We start from the raw sequence: 16421 nt of genomic DNA on the forward strand, positions 1-16421 counted from the left end.
GTCCTCATTTTGTTTGGTGAGTGAATCCTGCGTTTATTGCAGCAATATGGTGACACGAAAACTTATGCACAATCCCATTTGACTCCTTGTAGCCTCTAGTTAACAGAAATGATTTATGGGTAGCCATTTGACTTTCCCTTGTGAAATCTTGCTTTGATTTGTGTGGTGACGACAGATATTTTCTCCCTGCTCTTAGATTTCTCAGAGAATAATGAAAAGGAGGGCCGTAAACATTGTACAGTGTTGCTCATCGCGTTCAGAGTGAGGATGAGGGTGGATCAACACATCTTCTTTGCGTGATATGAGGGGGGCGTGTGCCCTGGGGGTATGAGGGACTCACATAATTTAGGCTCAGAAACAGTCTAACTATAGTGCATTTACTCCTCCTTTGAGTATGCCATTTTGTGCAGAATACACATATAAATGCCAGTCTTGAAAAAAAAAAAAAGAAAGCAGAACTCCTTGTTCTTTTTGTTGATCTCCTTGGTGAGTGTGGGCCTTACACTCCTTACAGTAACTCTCACTATCTTATTTAACGGTCGGGGTAGAGTTCTGTCTTGAAACATATTTAGTCTTAACTTTGGTTATGGAATTAAAATTAGTGTTTCTTTCCATTAGTGCTTGTTTTCATTTCTTATTAAAATGTCTCTGTTAAAATCACTGACCACCAAACTATTGATTATGTATAAATAATGGCAGTAGTTACTATTGCTTTCTTTGTCAAAGGTATGAACAAAGTATATTGTGGGAAGACTGACCTGGGCCTTAATGCTTGGTCTCACTGAGAATGATAATGCGTATAAATCATAACAATAATGATCTGTCTTTTCCTTGCATTCACACCAGAATAATAATAATTATTCTCAAAACAGCATTGATTGATTTTACCGATTCTAGATTTGAAAAAAAAAAAGTGAAAAGTGAAAGTGATCCTATGATGACTATGGTTACCCCTCAAGTTATTTACATATTTTAGCATTACATTTACATTATCACTGATGTTCTTGGTATTAGGTCATTTTTCCCCACATATCATCACAGTGATCCGAGAACTGACATCAACTGCAACAGCTTACACCTTGCACGTTATCATCAGTCCCTTGAAAGAGGTTGCTTAGATGTTCTGAAAGTGTGACAGTATCTGGTCTGTGTGCAGTGAGCTTTCATGCAAACCTCTAACCGTATCTCTGTTTGACACTAATATGAGTCTGTCAAGCGAAGGCAGTAGATTTTGTCAGGGAGGGGTTAACTCAGCTTCAAAATATTATAAGTTGTCTTGTTAATGGATCTAATTTGTACCTTCAGATCCTTAATGTGTGTCACTGAGAGTTTGAGACAATTGTGTCTTAATCTCTTAGTGACTCTCAAGTTGCTCTTGTTCAACAAAGAGTATAAAAAAGGTTTGGCCTGTGGTGGTGGTGGCTGATGTCTAGTGACACATGGAAGGTTCCGTATGACTGTGCCTCCACGTTTTGTGAGTGTGCACAAATGCCAGTGAAAATGACGCGTGGGCGTGTGTGTGCGGGTGTGTAACCTATGATGTTATCTTTTTTTCACCCTCCTTCTTGTTTCCAAAGGGAAGCATAAAGCTGCTTTGCTGATACAGACTCAGGTTCAACGCTGAAAACGTATTTGAGAGACATTCGTCTGGAATTAATTAAGTGATAGTGTGGCAACATGTGCAGATATTTAATTTGAGTACAGGTCTCTTTAGTCTCTAATTAGCAGATCTGTAGGTTGCCGCATTCCTAATAGCTGCTGTAGTTTCTGGGCCCAAGTGAGGCTCACTGCACCCTGCGTAATGACTGAGATTACAGCCTCCGTCCCTAATTTAACAAGTTGTGTTTTTTAATTGAGTTTTTCTTTCATTAAGGAAACTACAAAGACGTATACCATAGCGAACACATTTTGAGGTACTTTTGCTAAACTAAACAAAATGGTGTACATAGGAAAAAATAGCTAGGCTGTGCGATAGCATCTTGTGTGTGGAACGGGTATCTGCATGAATGTATGAACAGTATGTGTGTGTTTGTGTTATTATAGTTTCATTTACCTGGATTTTGTACTTTTTTACTAGAAGCCTATTTCTGAACATCAGTGGAATGTATAAAACCTTTGTCAACAATATCAACACATCAAAATGTGAACAATCTTCATGTCTATCCGTGCTAGTTATACTAGTGTAAAGTCAGAAAATTGCAGACTGAAACTGTGCTTGTGTATTCAGATGCACTTAGTCGTGGTTGCTTGTATAGTTCAGCCCATGACTTTTTTTGCATATATGGGCCCATGGTTGTCAGTATGACTGGGCTCGTGGTTGCCTGTATGACTGGGGCAGTAAGTTTCTGAATACCTTAACTTGTGGTTGCATATACGAATTGGCTCATGGCTACTTGTATGACAGGGCCAGTAATTCTCTTCATACCTTTGCCTGCGGTTGCCTGTATGACCATTGTTGCCTGTATACCTGGGCCTGTGGTTGGAGAGAGTCTGGCACGTCCCTATGTGTTACAGAGTGGCCTGGGGGTGTCGTCTAACAATCTGCCCCAACCCCTATTAATCTTTACTGCGCTACGCTGGGGAAGGAGGCTCACCCTTCCTGCAGCTTTAGTACTGCATATGAATCAAATGGCCCGACGGCGCAATGGGGTCCAATTAGATTGCAGACATGCACCAAAGGGACAGAGAGAGGAAGCCTTGCCGTTGCTGGGGGGTGAGCGGGGATGGACTGTGGGGAGTGTGGTCAAATGGATGCTGAGGTCAGACGAGGCATGCTGTCTTATAGCTTCGGCTGGCTTTTGGATTCTGTGCAGTCTAACAAAAAATGGGCTTGAATAGTGTTATGCTCACAGTCACTGGTCTTGGAGTGTTGTTAGCCAGGCCTGACACTGTTGCTAATTCAACTTGAATGGATACATTTATGTTCTATTGTGCTGGAAGTTGCTCTAGATAAGAGCTTCTGCTAAATGAATGTAATGTAGTGTAATTCTCTTTGCCCCTAATTTAAGAAATTTAAGCATATGTCATGTTTTTCCACAGACCTTGTAAAGTTGTGTGTGTAAAGTAAGACACAAAGACAAAACAAAAAAGTGATACTGAAATTTGTCACTTAATGTTGAGGACAAAGTACGTTGAATTTACATCAAATATGGACCAAATATGGAGTGTTCACTCGGCATCTCTGTGTTTTTTGCTGTCCCCTTTGCACATGACTGATTTTGTATTGTTGGTCACCTAAGCAGCTTCAGTTGATGTGTTTGCCTGCATATCTATGCTGTTGGCACTGTTTCCTACCGCTATGAGAGTGTAGTTGTACAGCAGAGCACACGATGAGATCAGTTTCACCTGGCTCCAGCCTGGTCACATCAGAACGTGCCGAAGAGTCCACTCAGATATTTCTGTTTTTATCACCGTGGTGCTTGGCTGTCACTTCAGTATTGTTAAATTCTAACATGAGGTGGTTCCGGGTAATGACCCTGGTCAATAATGAGTTTGTGTGTTACTTCAAGCGGAAGTTTATTTGGCAGCACTTGATTCCGTTACACAAATTCTTCTCTCGATTGGTTAGGAAATTTGGTTGATCGGCCCTAAGTCTGGCTTTTGCTTTACTTCACGTTCCACATGTGGGGACACTGTTTTGCATTCTCAAAAAGAACAAATTCATTATATACAGTTGCAGTTATTCTTATAGATATGAGTCACCTTTTTTGCAGCTCAGCAGAAGAGGTGATAGGGGTGATAGTTTGGCCAGGGTGTTTTGCTCTCAGGCACCCAGAGAGTCAGCAGGCGCCCGCAAGTTGCTCGGATGAAGTTGATGGAGTGTCACCTGTCCTCCAATGAGCACCCGCATTGCTGTGTTGCACCGTTGGACCTACAGTATGAAGAGCCACCATTGGCAGTGCGCGAGATGCGTTGGAGGTTAGGTTTGCTGTCGCCCTGCTCCTGCACAGATGAGCGAGTGCAGAGGCTGTGGCAGCGAGACGAGCCAAGCGCAGTTTGGCGATTCCAAGAACAAGATTGCATAAAGGGCAAAAAGCATAACAAACAAGTTCCTGTCTCGCTGTGGTCATCCGTGGTACGTTTCACAAAGAGTAAGGTGGGGGGGGGGGGGGGGTTCTCCCCCCTGGTGTCCTGGCAAAATTCCAAATCTAGCTCTCCAGCTCAGGCCTGCAATCATCCACCAGTTTAGTTAGCTAAATAAATCCCTTCTGTTTCCACACCAGCGGTGGTCAGCCTTCTGTCACATAATGGCTGATGTGCATTACCTAGATGGGTGGTACACACCGGTAAAGTATAGTTCTGAGGTCCACGACAATTGCTATGAAATGCAATCCATTAGTTTAATTATTGTGACACTATGATTTTGATGAGATTATGATTTGAGGCTTATGATGATTACGCTTTTCATGATAAACTGTCTACTTGGTCAGCTTGTCACATTTGGATTAGAGAGCATGATCTAAAAGACTTGAAAGCTTTCACAGCTGATCTTGTTTCATAAACGCAACCCTATACAGTTCTGAATTTTTGCACTGTTAGTGTATGATGTGTGTGGTGAGACAGAAGGATGCATAATTTACAGTGCTGTGTCAGGCAGGCTAATGATGATCATGAAACTCAAATTCTCTGACATGAAGCGGCATGAAATGTTTGTACACTTGGGTAGTGGAAATCTGAACAGTGTACTGCAGAATAATCTGAGGCCTTTGCAAGTAGAGATATCTGTCAGTGTACTCTAATTATAATCTATGCCCTTGAAATGCCATTATAACTAACTAATATTGATACCTTTTGACATAAGTGGGTTTATATGTAGATATGTAAATTATCATTGTTGCATGATATCCTAGGCTTGTGCACTATACAGGATCCCATTTGAAAGCCGTATCCTTACCAGAGAGTTGAGATGTGTACAGAGTGAAATCATCTTTGTGGATTTGACCTCATTTGACCCTCCTCACACATGCATTTGAGATAAAAGTCATAGTGCCCTTTTCTGAAAAACAAGCAGTTTACCTCACAGGTATAATTAATGACATACGGTATGTCATATAGAAGGCTGAAATAATTTTTTGTCTACAGGACAAATATCTGTGAAGATTTTACCATGAATCCTGAATTAGGGGCTTTGTTGGCCATATGGTGCCCACGCAAACATACCAAATCAGATTTACCAAATGCTTGGGATGTCAAACGAAACGTTTTCCCTGGCCTCCTCTGTAATGGACGCCCATTATAGACGTTACTGCTGGACGAGTCAGAGTAACGGGTTTCCCTTGCTCCTCTCTGCCCCCTGCAGGTGGCTAGCTGCGAGGCGACAAAGGAGAGCGTGGTGGGGTCGAAGGGTCACGCCGGCCCGGACGGCCAGTCCTCGGATCAGGTGCACAACGGAGAGCTGGACGCCCATGGTGGGGGCGCCGCTGCTGCTTCCTCCAAGCAGGACAGGAACATCCCGGAGAATGGCGTCCCCCGGGAGCCGGTCTGCAGGGCCGAGGGGCTTCCGGATCAGGGCTCCTCCAGGCGCGGGGCGCGCATGGACTCCTCCCTAGAGAATGGGCTCCTCACCCCCCCAGACGACCAGGACTCGGAGAAGGACGGGGAGCCGGTGCCGCCCACCCCGCGCAAGAAACGAGGCAGGCGGAAACTGGAGCACCCGGAGAAACGTGAGTGGCGTCCCGCTTCACCGTTCTGCATTTCCCCAAGCCTGCAGGCTGTGTTATCTGTGCATTCCATCGAAGCCCACTCAGGTTTTACTGAGCAGGAGATTCAGATGCGATTGATGGTTTTTCTGACCATTTTCTCTTCTGTGGTCATTGTGAGGGACCATGACTTCTGGCATCTGTAATGATCTGTGGCCATACCATTCATATGGACAATACATGTAGTAGTATTGTATACTATATGTAGTACATACACGTATGTATTAGCAGTATGTAGTACCTATAGTAGTATTACATATGTAGTAGTCTGCTGAGGCAGAATGGTGTGTGTCAATTCCTAACAATCATGTAAAATAATCATTGTGCAACCAATTAAAAAGTTTCTACTGTAAGTAGGTTGGACAAAATTCTTTATCTTGTGCTTTTGGAAGACTTTGCTAATGTGGCATTTAGGAAGTAGTCTTCAGCAACCATTCTGATTTATTTTCCGAGAGCATTGAGAGGGTAATAATTAATCACTGACTCCAGGGAGAAATACTCTCAAATCTTTGCAGTGGCTTCACTGTAGTCATGCTATCCCTGCATACAGGTGCAATCAACCCTCAGCTTTTTGGGCACAGACACCTTTAACAGGTGCGTGTGGACTGCTTTGGGACATCACAGCCATCTTTAGGTCATGTATAAATCCTGCTGTATCCTAAATTACATGGCCCAGAAATATGGCATCCCTTTGCAGCCAGGGGACATGAGAGGTGAACCACTGACAAAAAAGCCACCTGCACAGCCTATGAATGAGACTGCCATGACATTAGGAAACACCTGTGAGATACTGCAGGTGCAATTTCACTTCATTAAATACTACAGTGGAGCTTTCTGTCATTCTGAAATTTACCCTACAAATCACATGACTACAGTTCCCGTTAAGTATCTATTTAAGGAGATGAAGCAGCCCTCAGCCCTCGATTTGTTGTCGAAGGCCTGTTGGAGGATTTTCCTCTCATGGGGACTTCCTTTTGGCTCGGGCTAAGTCACATACACAGTACATGCTGCACTCACAGCTTTGGCAATTTGTTGCCAAGCAGTATAGTTTAGTTTGACTAGTTGCCTTTGATTTGTCTAAACCATGTTTTTCCACACAGCTTCTAGTATTAAAATCATTCTCTGCAAAGGTTTTTCTTTGTTGTTCACGCTGGATTTGAAGGCTGAAGAGTTTGTACCTTATGCTTCAAGGGACACAAGGCAGCTCGATGTAAAATCAATGGGCAGTGCATGGATAATGGACTTTACAGCACATCAAATTTACCAACAGTGTTACCCAAATGTTTGCGTATATGGCTCATACAGTACTGCTAAATTAGGCATAGGCACGTTATATATTTGTGCCTGCAATCAAATTTAGTACCAGACCTAAACACTTCCATAAATGAACTCTCTTGAAACAAACTGTAATTTTTTTCTTCATCAGTTGATTGTCTGCTGCTTCATCACACTTCTTCTCAGCCAATGATTCTCCTAATATGGGAGTGAAGGCCAATGGATGACTGGTGTCTGATGAGGAAAACCGCATACTTGGAGCTGAAGAAAGAAGAAATCATTATGTAATTCTTGTTAGGTTATTTCCACAACAGCTCTGTTTGTGGGCTTTGTGTCATTTGTATTCAGTTTGTTCTTGAGCTTTTAAACACAGTACAGTTAAGAAGTATTAAAAGGCTCTTTGATATTTCACTTCACAGCAGTGCATTAGGCGCTGCCTGTAAATCAATGAGACTTTGACATCCATAAACATTTTGTGTGGAAAGTTACAATGGACTGCTGATACAGTGTTTTTCTAAGCCCTTATCTGTAGTTGTACAGCTTTGGAAAACAACAGTCTGCATTCATTTGAACTCAAGAGTAACCCGCAGTGACTTCTACAAATATTACAGAATCAAGACAGCAGTCTTAAATTGTGTAGAGGAAACTGGACCTATAACCAGAAGGTTGCGGTTTCAAGTCATGGGTGGGCATTTTGTACACAGGGTGCTCAGCCTTAATTTCTGTATGGAATATGGAGAAATTGATAGTATGTGGTTTTAGAATTTAAAATGGCTAGTGTATAGCTAATCAAAGAGCTTTAAAGAGTATGGGTTCCAGAAGGCCAGGTTTAGACACTTCTGATAAACTTTTGATACAGTCTCCATCCTTTGTTGAAAAATCTCTTTTTCCATTTATAGGGGAAAAAAAGCTCTTTGGAATTACTGTCTTGTCTTTCACAGATCAATTCATAACACTCTAGTCTGGAATTTTTACTGAGTTTTGTTTCTTAAGCATTCCAGTGGAAGGCCTTTGTTCACACCTCTTTATAGTTTCTCAGAAGCCTGACCCTCCATTGTGGAGTGTGTTTAGGGGTGAGTGTGGGAGGCTGTGCGCACACGTGTGTGTGTGCGTGTGTGTGTGTGTGTGTGTGTGTGTGTGTGTGTGTGTGTGTGTGTGTGTGTGCGTGTGACTGTCTTAATCTGCCACCTGACTCCTTTTGTTTTCTCTCTCGAGTGGAAGGCGAAAGGCCATTCTCTATAAAGTGCCTCTCCTTTCCCTCGTTACTGCGACCTTCCATATCTGCCGCTCGGAAATCGGCCCCATTCTCCAGCTTAATAGAAAAATCAGTCAGCCATTGAAGTTGCTTTATGCATCAGGTAAAAGTCGGTGGTTCAGGAGAGAAAAGTCAGCCTTGTGTATTTTCAGATGACGAAAAAAACAGAAGAGCTGGAACTAACAGCATACAGCAATGCAAATAATCAAATGTGTTGGGTGCTTTCTTTCTACAGGAACGGTATTTCAAAAGTGTTAATACACATCTATTTGTGTTGATATGATTTGACAGTATATCATGGTGAAGGCCAAAGGAAAGGTGATATTCATTCCAGCAAAAATGTCTAAACACAAATCCATAGTTAAGAAAATAGGGAGCAAGGCCTTTACCTTTTTTTATTGTCATTCAAGGACAAATAAACGTGTTTCGCCTGTCAAGAAGCTGTCAGCTGTGCCTTTGGTACACAGTGTATCATTTTATAGCTAGTAAGACATTTTTAAAGACGTTTCTTGGTTGCCTTTGCTTGATCCCCCCCAACACCCTACCACCACCTAAATATGGCTGATGTTTGGCGCATTGGTGCTTAGGTTTCCTAGGATACCCCACTGCGTTGGAAAATCACAAGGGCTTACATCTTTATTTGGTTCCAGTGTGAATGCATTTCAGCAATTAGCTAGATGTGCGATGAACAAGGATACAGACCAATTAGTTCATGTGGTGGAACCACGACACTTCACTTTTTTAAAAGTGCCCAATTTGAACTCTCTGAAGACACGTATTCAGCAGTGACAATTTGATGTATTTCTGCGTTGTTAAACGTGTTGTGGGTAGAAATCTCTGGGAGTTAACTCAACAGGACAGAACAAAACAGAACTGGACAACGCCTTTCTTTGTGATTGCTTGTTTGGTTAGTGTGTGAAAAATCCATGCTAGCACAGGGTATGGGATTGGTACATCAGTCGGTAAACCCACTGCCATTTTAATGCTTTGTAGCATGTGCTGATTGCGGAAATGCAAGTGGGTGGAATGGCTGTTGGGATTTAAAAAAAGCCAGAACCAGAACTGAGGGTGGTAAGCAGGCAGGACCACTGCAAAGAGATTTAAAAGCATGCATCTTTTATGCACTGCAGGATCGGAGCCCTCAGGTTGCACTACTGATGATATGCCATCAGTCGCTATTGATGTCTTTCTCAGTTACATGATAAAATTTAACCAATGATTTTTACACCCTGGCAACAATGTACACATATTTCGTGACTTGTTGTACACATTGCAAAGAGCAATGTACAGAACATACACTAATTACATCTTACATTGCAGAATGCATCATTTGGAGGTGGATGTGCAATATGTATCTGATATTAATGCATTAGCATGTATGCTTCATTTGGAGGTAGATGTGTAATATGTGTCTGATATTAATGCATTAGCATATATGCATTATTTGGAGGTGGATGTGTAATATGTATCTCATATTAATGCATTAGCATGTATGAATAATTTGGAGGTGGATGTATAATATGTATCTGAAATTAATGCATTAGTGTGTATGCTTCATTTGGAGGTGGATGTGTAATATATATCTGATATTAATGCATTAGCATGTATGCATTATTTGGAGGTGGATGTGTAATATATATCTGATATTAATGCATTAGCATGTATGCATTATTTGGAGGTGGATGTGTAATATATATCTGATATTAATGCATTAGCATGTATGCTTCATTTGGAGGTGGATGTGTAATATGTGTCTGAAATTAATGCATTAGCATGTATGCATTATTTGGAGGTGGATGTGCATCCTCCAGAGAGGAGGGCAGTCCCTCTTCTGTAGAGTCGCGTCCCACGGAAGCACGATAGCATTGCAGGCTCTGTGGCGGCGAGCCGCGGCTCCAGTGGCTCACGCTGTGCGGTGCTGACAAGTGACAGCTTTCACGCTTCACCGTGTTAGCAATTGTCACTGGGAAGTCCCCAGAAAGCGGCGCTGAAATTGGTGTTGCACTGGCATGCAGGCAGAAAAACAACCCCCCCCCCCCCCCAAAAAAAAAAAGAAAAAACAACATGATTGCTTCATTAACTCTGTGTTTGTGAGTCCACCCGAAATATTGCTGATGCTTGATGTACTGGACGGGGTAACGGCCTACACATTCCCCCCAACAACACCCCCGCCAAAACACATATACACACACACACACACACACATAAAAAAATTATACACAGAAATGCTTGATGTTTCCGTGGTTACACTCTAATTGAATCTTAGAAATTGTAATGACTGTAAGAATCATGTTTTTCTTTTTTTTTAAATGAGGGACCATTTTACTTGAAGTGGTCAAGGGAAAAGAGAGCTGGATGTGACCAAGACTCACCGTGAATAGAGGCTATATTTGTGCCCGTTTGATCTTAAAATGCTTCACAAAACAGGGACTTTGGTGTATGTACAGTACATTTAAAGCAATCCCACAACCCCTAGAGGCTTGTCTCAGTGCAGTACAGTATCGTGTTTGAACTCTCTCCTACAGTCTGAACTGCTGCCAAAACCAATGTTTAACCCTGACAGAAAAATGGAGTCATTATTGTTTATAGCCCAGGTTTACTATTGAATTTACTGAGGGCCTTTGTCCCTCTTGTAGGTTTAATGCAGGTGTTTCTAGGGTGGAAGGGGCCCAGCAGGAAATGGCTGCAGTGTGCATGAACGGAGTGTATTTTCTGTTATTCGCTGCCATCGATCACGTGTGACTCTTGCTCCACATTCCAATCTGTTTTCTTTTATTGAACCTTTGCGTACAGACTGCACCAACTCCCCTACTTCTGTTATTTGTATTTGGACATCAGGGAAAAACACAGATAAAATATGTTTTGCTTGTTAAACTGACCTTATAGACTTCTATCTCTCATTCTCATAATGTCAGTATGGGATCTGGCCTGATGTTTCTCCTCAACAATTTCACAAGGGTTTTTATATTACTGGTTGTCATTTGAGTGTAGGGAGCCGACCTATGATGTTACTGATCACCCAGAATTGTATTAATGAGCTCTTGTAAAGATGTTAACTGTTATTATAATATATCATAAAATTGCCGTACTTGTTAACAGCATCTTGTTTTCCAAAAAAATCAATGCTATGCTGTTAGTCTTGTGTCCTCTTACAAATAAACAGAATTATCTTAGGCAAATACAATCTGGTAATGTTATTGGAATGCATGTTTACCAAAGTCAATGATGCTAAACAGGGGGTGGGTATTCCTAAATAATACGAAGCGCACAATTTCTCCCCAAATTAATGACTTCAGATTACCGTCAGAGCTGCGTGGAGAGGAATGGCAAGTTGCTTTGAGTTGAATCTCTCAGTTTTGGCAGGATCGCTTAAGAAACGCTACAGGGTCAGAAGGTATGCGGCCTTGAGTAATATGAGACAGATTCTGTGTTCTGCCTAATGCTGTAAACAGGGCCCTTGACAACAAGAGCGCTGATAGGCAGGAAATACAAGAATTCATTCCAGTATGGTGTCAGATTACCCAACATATATTTTTGAAGGGAGCAGGTCATTTTTTTTTTTTTTTTTTTTTGGTTTTTTACAAAACGCAGGCAAAAAATATGCATATGACCGATGTCTTAGCAGTATGCCTTTAAATCTATGATTTATTGGTTCCATGAATGTGAGTTTATTTTTGGCTGGTTTGCAAGTTTACTTTTATCATAGAGATCACTGGGCCTCTTACAAAACGGGTGTATTTGGACACACAAACACTGTAACTGTAAAACTGTGCCAGCGATTAGAAAGTCTGTTACATCTTATTACATATTAATTGCTACTATCCTTGGAGATTGGTACCTATGACTCATCGAGGGACTGGCTTGAAAAAAATCCTGATTCTTCAGTCTATAATGCCCAAATAAACACAACGTGATCTGTTCAGCCCAGTTAGGTCACACTGAGTGTCATGTTGATAGTGAGCTGACAGAATTTAGGCCGGACTCAGACCAAGATATAAAAACACAGCATAAATGCTGAAGGAAAAGCTGAATCCAGGTTACTGTAATCACCCTGGTTGTTCTGACCAAGTGCAATGTGATATTTTCAATAGCTGCAGAGCAGCTCTTGGGACGTATGATCAGTCCTGAATTGTAATGTATAATTTCATCAAAAAGGGCCAAACGCTGTTTATGACTGGGTTGATTAATTAATTAATGAAGAAGTCAGCGTACACACCAGCCCTACATCTGCCCCTGTGGGCAGGTAGACTGGGAGTTGCGGGGTGTGTGGAACTGAACTTTTAGGCTGGGTCTGGAAATTTTCCTGTTTCAGAAACAGTATGTCTGGAAAGTGCTTGAAATCGCCTTAAAAGACAGTATGCGAAGATGTGTTATGAGTATTATACTTATTGGTGGCAGGACATTGTAATGTCGGTCACATAAATAAAAAGGACTGCTCCTAATCACTTCAAATGCATAGGTGAGCCAGATGGTTACATTGCCTGAAGAAAAATGTACATCTTTGTTTAATTATGAAGACAAATATATGATGCATTGTTTTTACATCTAAGTAAACATAAAGTAAATTAATGTCACCCCTTCAGCCAGAATGATTATGAATTACTGCATGTAATTCAGACCCGGCCTTTGTTTAAGATTAAGGTAGTAAACCCTAGAAAGCATTTCATCAGTGATTTATAATGCATTTAATTTATGACTCAAACACTACAGTTCATTAGCCCTCTTTTCCCTACAGCACAATCTTTATTGGGAAACTCCTCTGGACCTCCATTCCCCATTTATCTATACTTCACTCAAAAAGTGGGATTTTATCTGTAATAAAGTGCTATTAGTCTTTCATTTCCACTATTTCTTATCAAAATGGTTTAATTTACATTATGAACACCCTCTGCATTTATGTTCTTAGAAAAAATGTATGTAATATTTATAGATATGTTTAGATTTGTATATCAATTGAATATTTGCATCAGTTTAATTAACTTATAATTCATGACTGATACACCTGAGTGACTCGCATATGCACAACATCAGCTCATTAATTTGATCAACTCATTAGAGGTGATTGTACATATTGTAGGTGAATGCCAAGACTAGTGAAAATCAAGAAATTAAAATGCAGAAAGGAACCAATACTTCATGATCAAGACAGCAATGCCCTTGAACCAGTCATATGAGGAAATCAGCAGACAATTGCTAGCCAGTCGGTGTCTTTTACCTTTACCTTTTTAAAAACGTGCACTCCAAAACAAATAACAGTTTTAAGTTATGATCAGTATACAGTTATGAATGTTATTTCCCTACAGTAATGCAAAGGAAAAATCTCCAGAACGTTAAAATGCATACACACAGAAGCAAACAAACATACACACAACACAGAGTGTGAGACGCCATTTTGGGCACATATTGCTGTGAAGCCACGGGATTGTGACTCTATGGGTGACAGGTAGGGGAAAAACCAAGCTCTGATCCCACAGCTTTAGTGCTGAAAAAACAGGATTAGAATCCAATTAGTTTCTGTTGACCCAGTTGAGTCGCAACAAAAGGACAGGCAATAATAGTAAAAGACGGCAGATAAATATGGCGGTGGGGGGAAAGAGAAAAAAAAATTCTGCTTTTAAAGTGACTGAGTCTCCCAAAACAGGAGGGAGATTAAACAAATCAATTAGCTGGTCTCCCTCCTCTGCACCCCGCACCCTCCCTCCTCTCGGTGCCCACTGCTTTAATAGGATAAGCCTGAGACAGCAGTGACCTTGATGAGCACTGTGCAGAAGCGCCGGGAAGCAGAGTGCTCTGCTGGCAGGCTGCCCCCGCTGGGCCCTGTGCTTGGAGACGCACCAGGTCTGGGCCGGAGCTCCTCTGTTTACGAGCCGGGGGAGGGGTGGGGGGGGGGGTGGGGGGGGCAGGGAGCTCATCCGTCGGGGGTGGGGAGGCCAGGACAGGGGCACGAAGAGAATGGCGCTGGGCCCAGTTCGCCACACACCGAGGCAGTGCTCAGTCCCATCCCGGTACACACATTGGACAGACCTTTCTTCCTCCTGGTGTACGCTGAGACTGCTCTTTATTCACCCAGGTCACTCTGACACTGCACTGTGTTCACCCAGTTCACAGCCTGATGCTCTTTACTTCCCTAGTGTATGGTGAGGCTGCTCTTTATTTACCCAGTCTATGCAGAGACTGGTCTGTACTTACCCGGTCCTCACTGAGACTGCTCTTTATTTACCCAGTCTATGCTGAGACTGTTCTTTATTTACCCAGTCTATGCTGAGACTGCGCTTTACTTACCTGGTCCTCACTGAGACTGTTCTTATTTACCCATGCTCTTTATTTACCCAGTCTATGCTGAGACTGATCTTTATTTACCCGGTCTATGCTGACTGCTCTTTATTTACCCAGTTTTTTTTTCTAAGACTGCTGTTTATTTACCCAGTCTATGTTGAAGCTGTTCCCTACCCCTGGTTTTTAATCATCATTGTGCATATTACTGTCAGCTTTTCTCTGTAAAGTCATGTAGCACACGTCATGAAGTACAGCCTACTAAATGGGTCTCCAAAATATATTTTAATAAATTGTAAAAAACACTACCTGCAGTGTGTAATATGTATACTTAGCTACCATACTGTTCCTTGCTGCCAAGTCAAGCTATACAAAGCTATACCATAGTAACACTGACACATTAAATTGTTAGTTTTGATCTACCCCCAGTAATAAACTTTGCTGTAACAAGTAGTTCTGAACAACATCCCACTATCCATGCATAGTTTTTTTTACTGTTGTAGTGAGTTATAGTGAATTAGTTATATAGTGTTTATAAGGTGTGAAACATTCTCTCACAGAGACAAAGTTTGAACAAAAACTTTACCGTTCCAGCTTCTCTCATAAGATAATAAAAGGTTGAATGAGTGAACTGTGGCCGCTTTGAAACTTTTACACCATCAGCACACTGTATCTGGCAGTTGTGCCATATGACAGGGGAAAAGACGTGAATATGATCATCTGCTGAAGTTAGGGACTGAGAATGTCTGTAGAGAAGTGAAAATTTTGTGGCCTGTGTTATCGCGGCAGACGCTGAAAATGGCAAACAAACATTCTGAATCTGAGGGTTTCAAAGGGCCTCTTCTTTTAAAGAAAGCTGGAGTGACTCCCAAATCTGACATTACCGGACTGAAAAGCCAGAGCGACGAGGGGTGTGCTTTGGCCCGGTTCCCTCCCGGGCTGTCCGGAGCAGCCCTTCTGTCTTGGGGCGCTCTGGTGAGGGGCAAGCTGAGCGCCGAAAACAGGATGGGCCGGGGCTCCGAGGGACCTGGCGGCTGCAGGGGATATCAGATGTCTCTGGCACAGGCTGGGGTGTAAGAGAGAAGAGACCTCATCCTGTCTGCGCTCTCATGGCCTGGCACTGCACTGCACTGCAGAGAGGGACACACACCCACACCCACACACACACACACACACACACACACACACACATGCACGCTCTCATACACACTCACAAACACATACTCGCACACACTATTGAAACACAAAAACACACAGACAGACACTCTTACAGAAACTCTCATATTGACAATAGCATTCAAACGTGCATCTGTGCGCTCCTACAAAAACATACACTGTCACACACACAAGAATTCAAACCCAGATGTATGTACTCCTACAAACACATGCTGTCACACATGCAAATGCAGTCCAAGCGCATACACACTTTCTCTCTTTGTCACACACAGCACACACTTGAGCACACATAACTTGGTTGCACACACACACACACACACACATACACACACACAGACACACTTACACACAAACACTGATATACAGCCTGCAATAGCAGGAGCTAAAATAGAATGGACAGTGTCTGAGAGGAGAATGAGAGTGAAAGAAAAAAGGGGTTGAATAACAGTTACAGGACATGCAGAGTTTTTAAACTAACAGAAGGTCCACACGTGTGCAGAAACGCTTCGCACAAGATAATCAAATCAAGATTGGCCTCATAAATGAGGGCAAGAGTGAGAATATTTATTTCATTTTGATATCACCCTGGCTGTCAGCATGGTAAATACAGGCAGAGATATCGGGTAGTGCTTTTGAGCTGCAGTGGGTAGCTCGAAGGGCAGAACACTCAGCGCTCGAGAGTTGGAACGCTGTCAATTGGCACGTATTTCTCAGCGGGGGAATGCAACCCAACCCTTCTCGCA

The 16421-nt window shown here is 42.2% G+C and overlaps 1 protein-coding gene across 5 annotated transcripts in view; it reads left to right on the forward strand.

Moving 5' to 3' along the window:
* The window catches only part of LOC118791804 (DNA (cytosine-5)-methyltransferase 3A), a 158733-nt gene that overhangs the window by 63219 nt on the left and 79093 nt on the right, over positions 1-16421 (forward strand). For all 5 annotated transcript variants that reach the window (XM_036549255.1, XM_036549256.1, XM_036549258.1 and 2 more), the window contains one exon: positions 5300-5663. In XM_036549255.1, coding sequence (XP_036405148.1) covers positions 5300-5663 — 364 coding nt within the window. The remainder of the gene's footprint in view (positions 1-5299; positions 5664-16421) is intronic.

This window comes from Megalops cyprinoides, chromosome 17 (assembly GCF_013368585.1).
Source record: "Megalops cyprinoides isolate fMegCyp1 chromosome 17, fMegCyp1.pri, whole genome shotgun sequence".
Taxonomy (NCBI): domain Eukaryota; kingdom Metazoa; phylum Chordata; class Actinopteri; order Elopiformes; family Megalopidae; genus Megalops; species Megalops cyprinoides.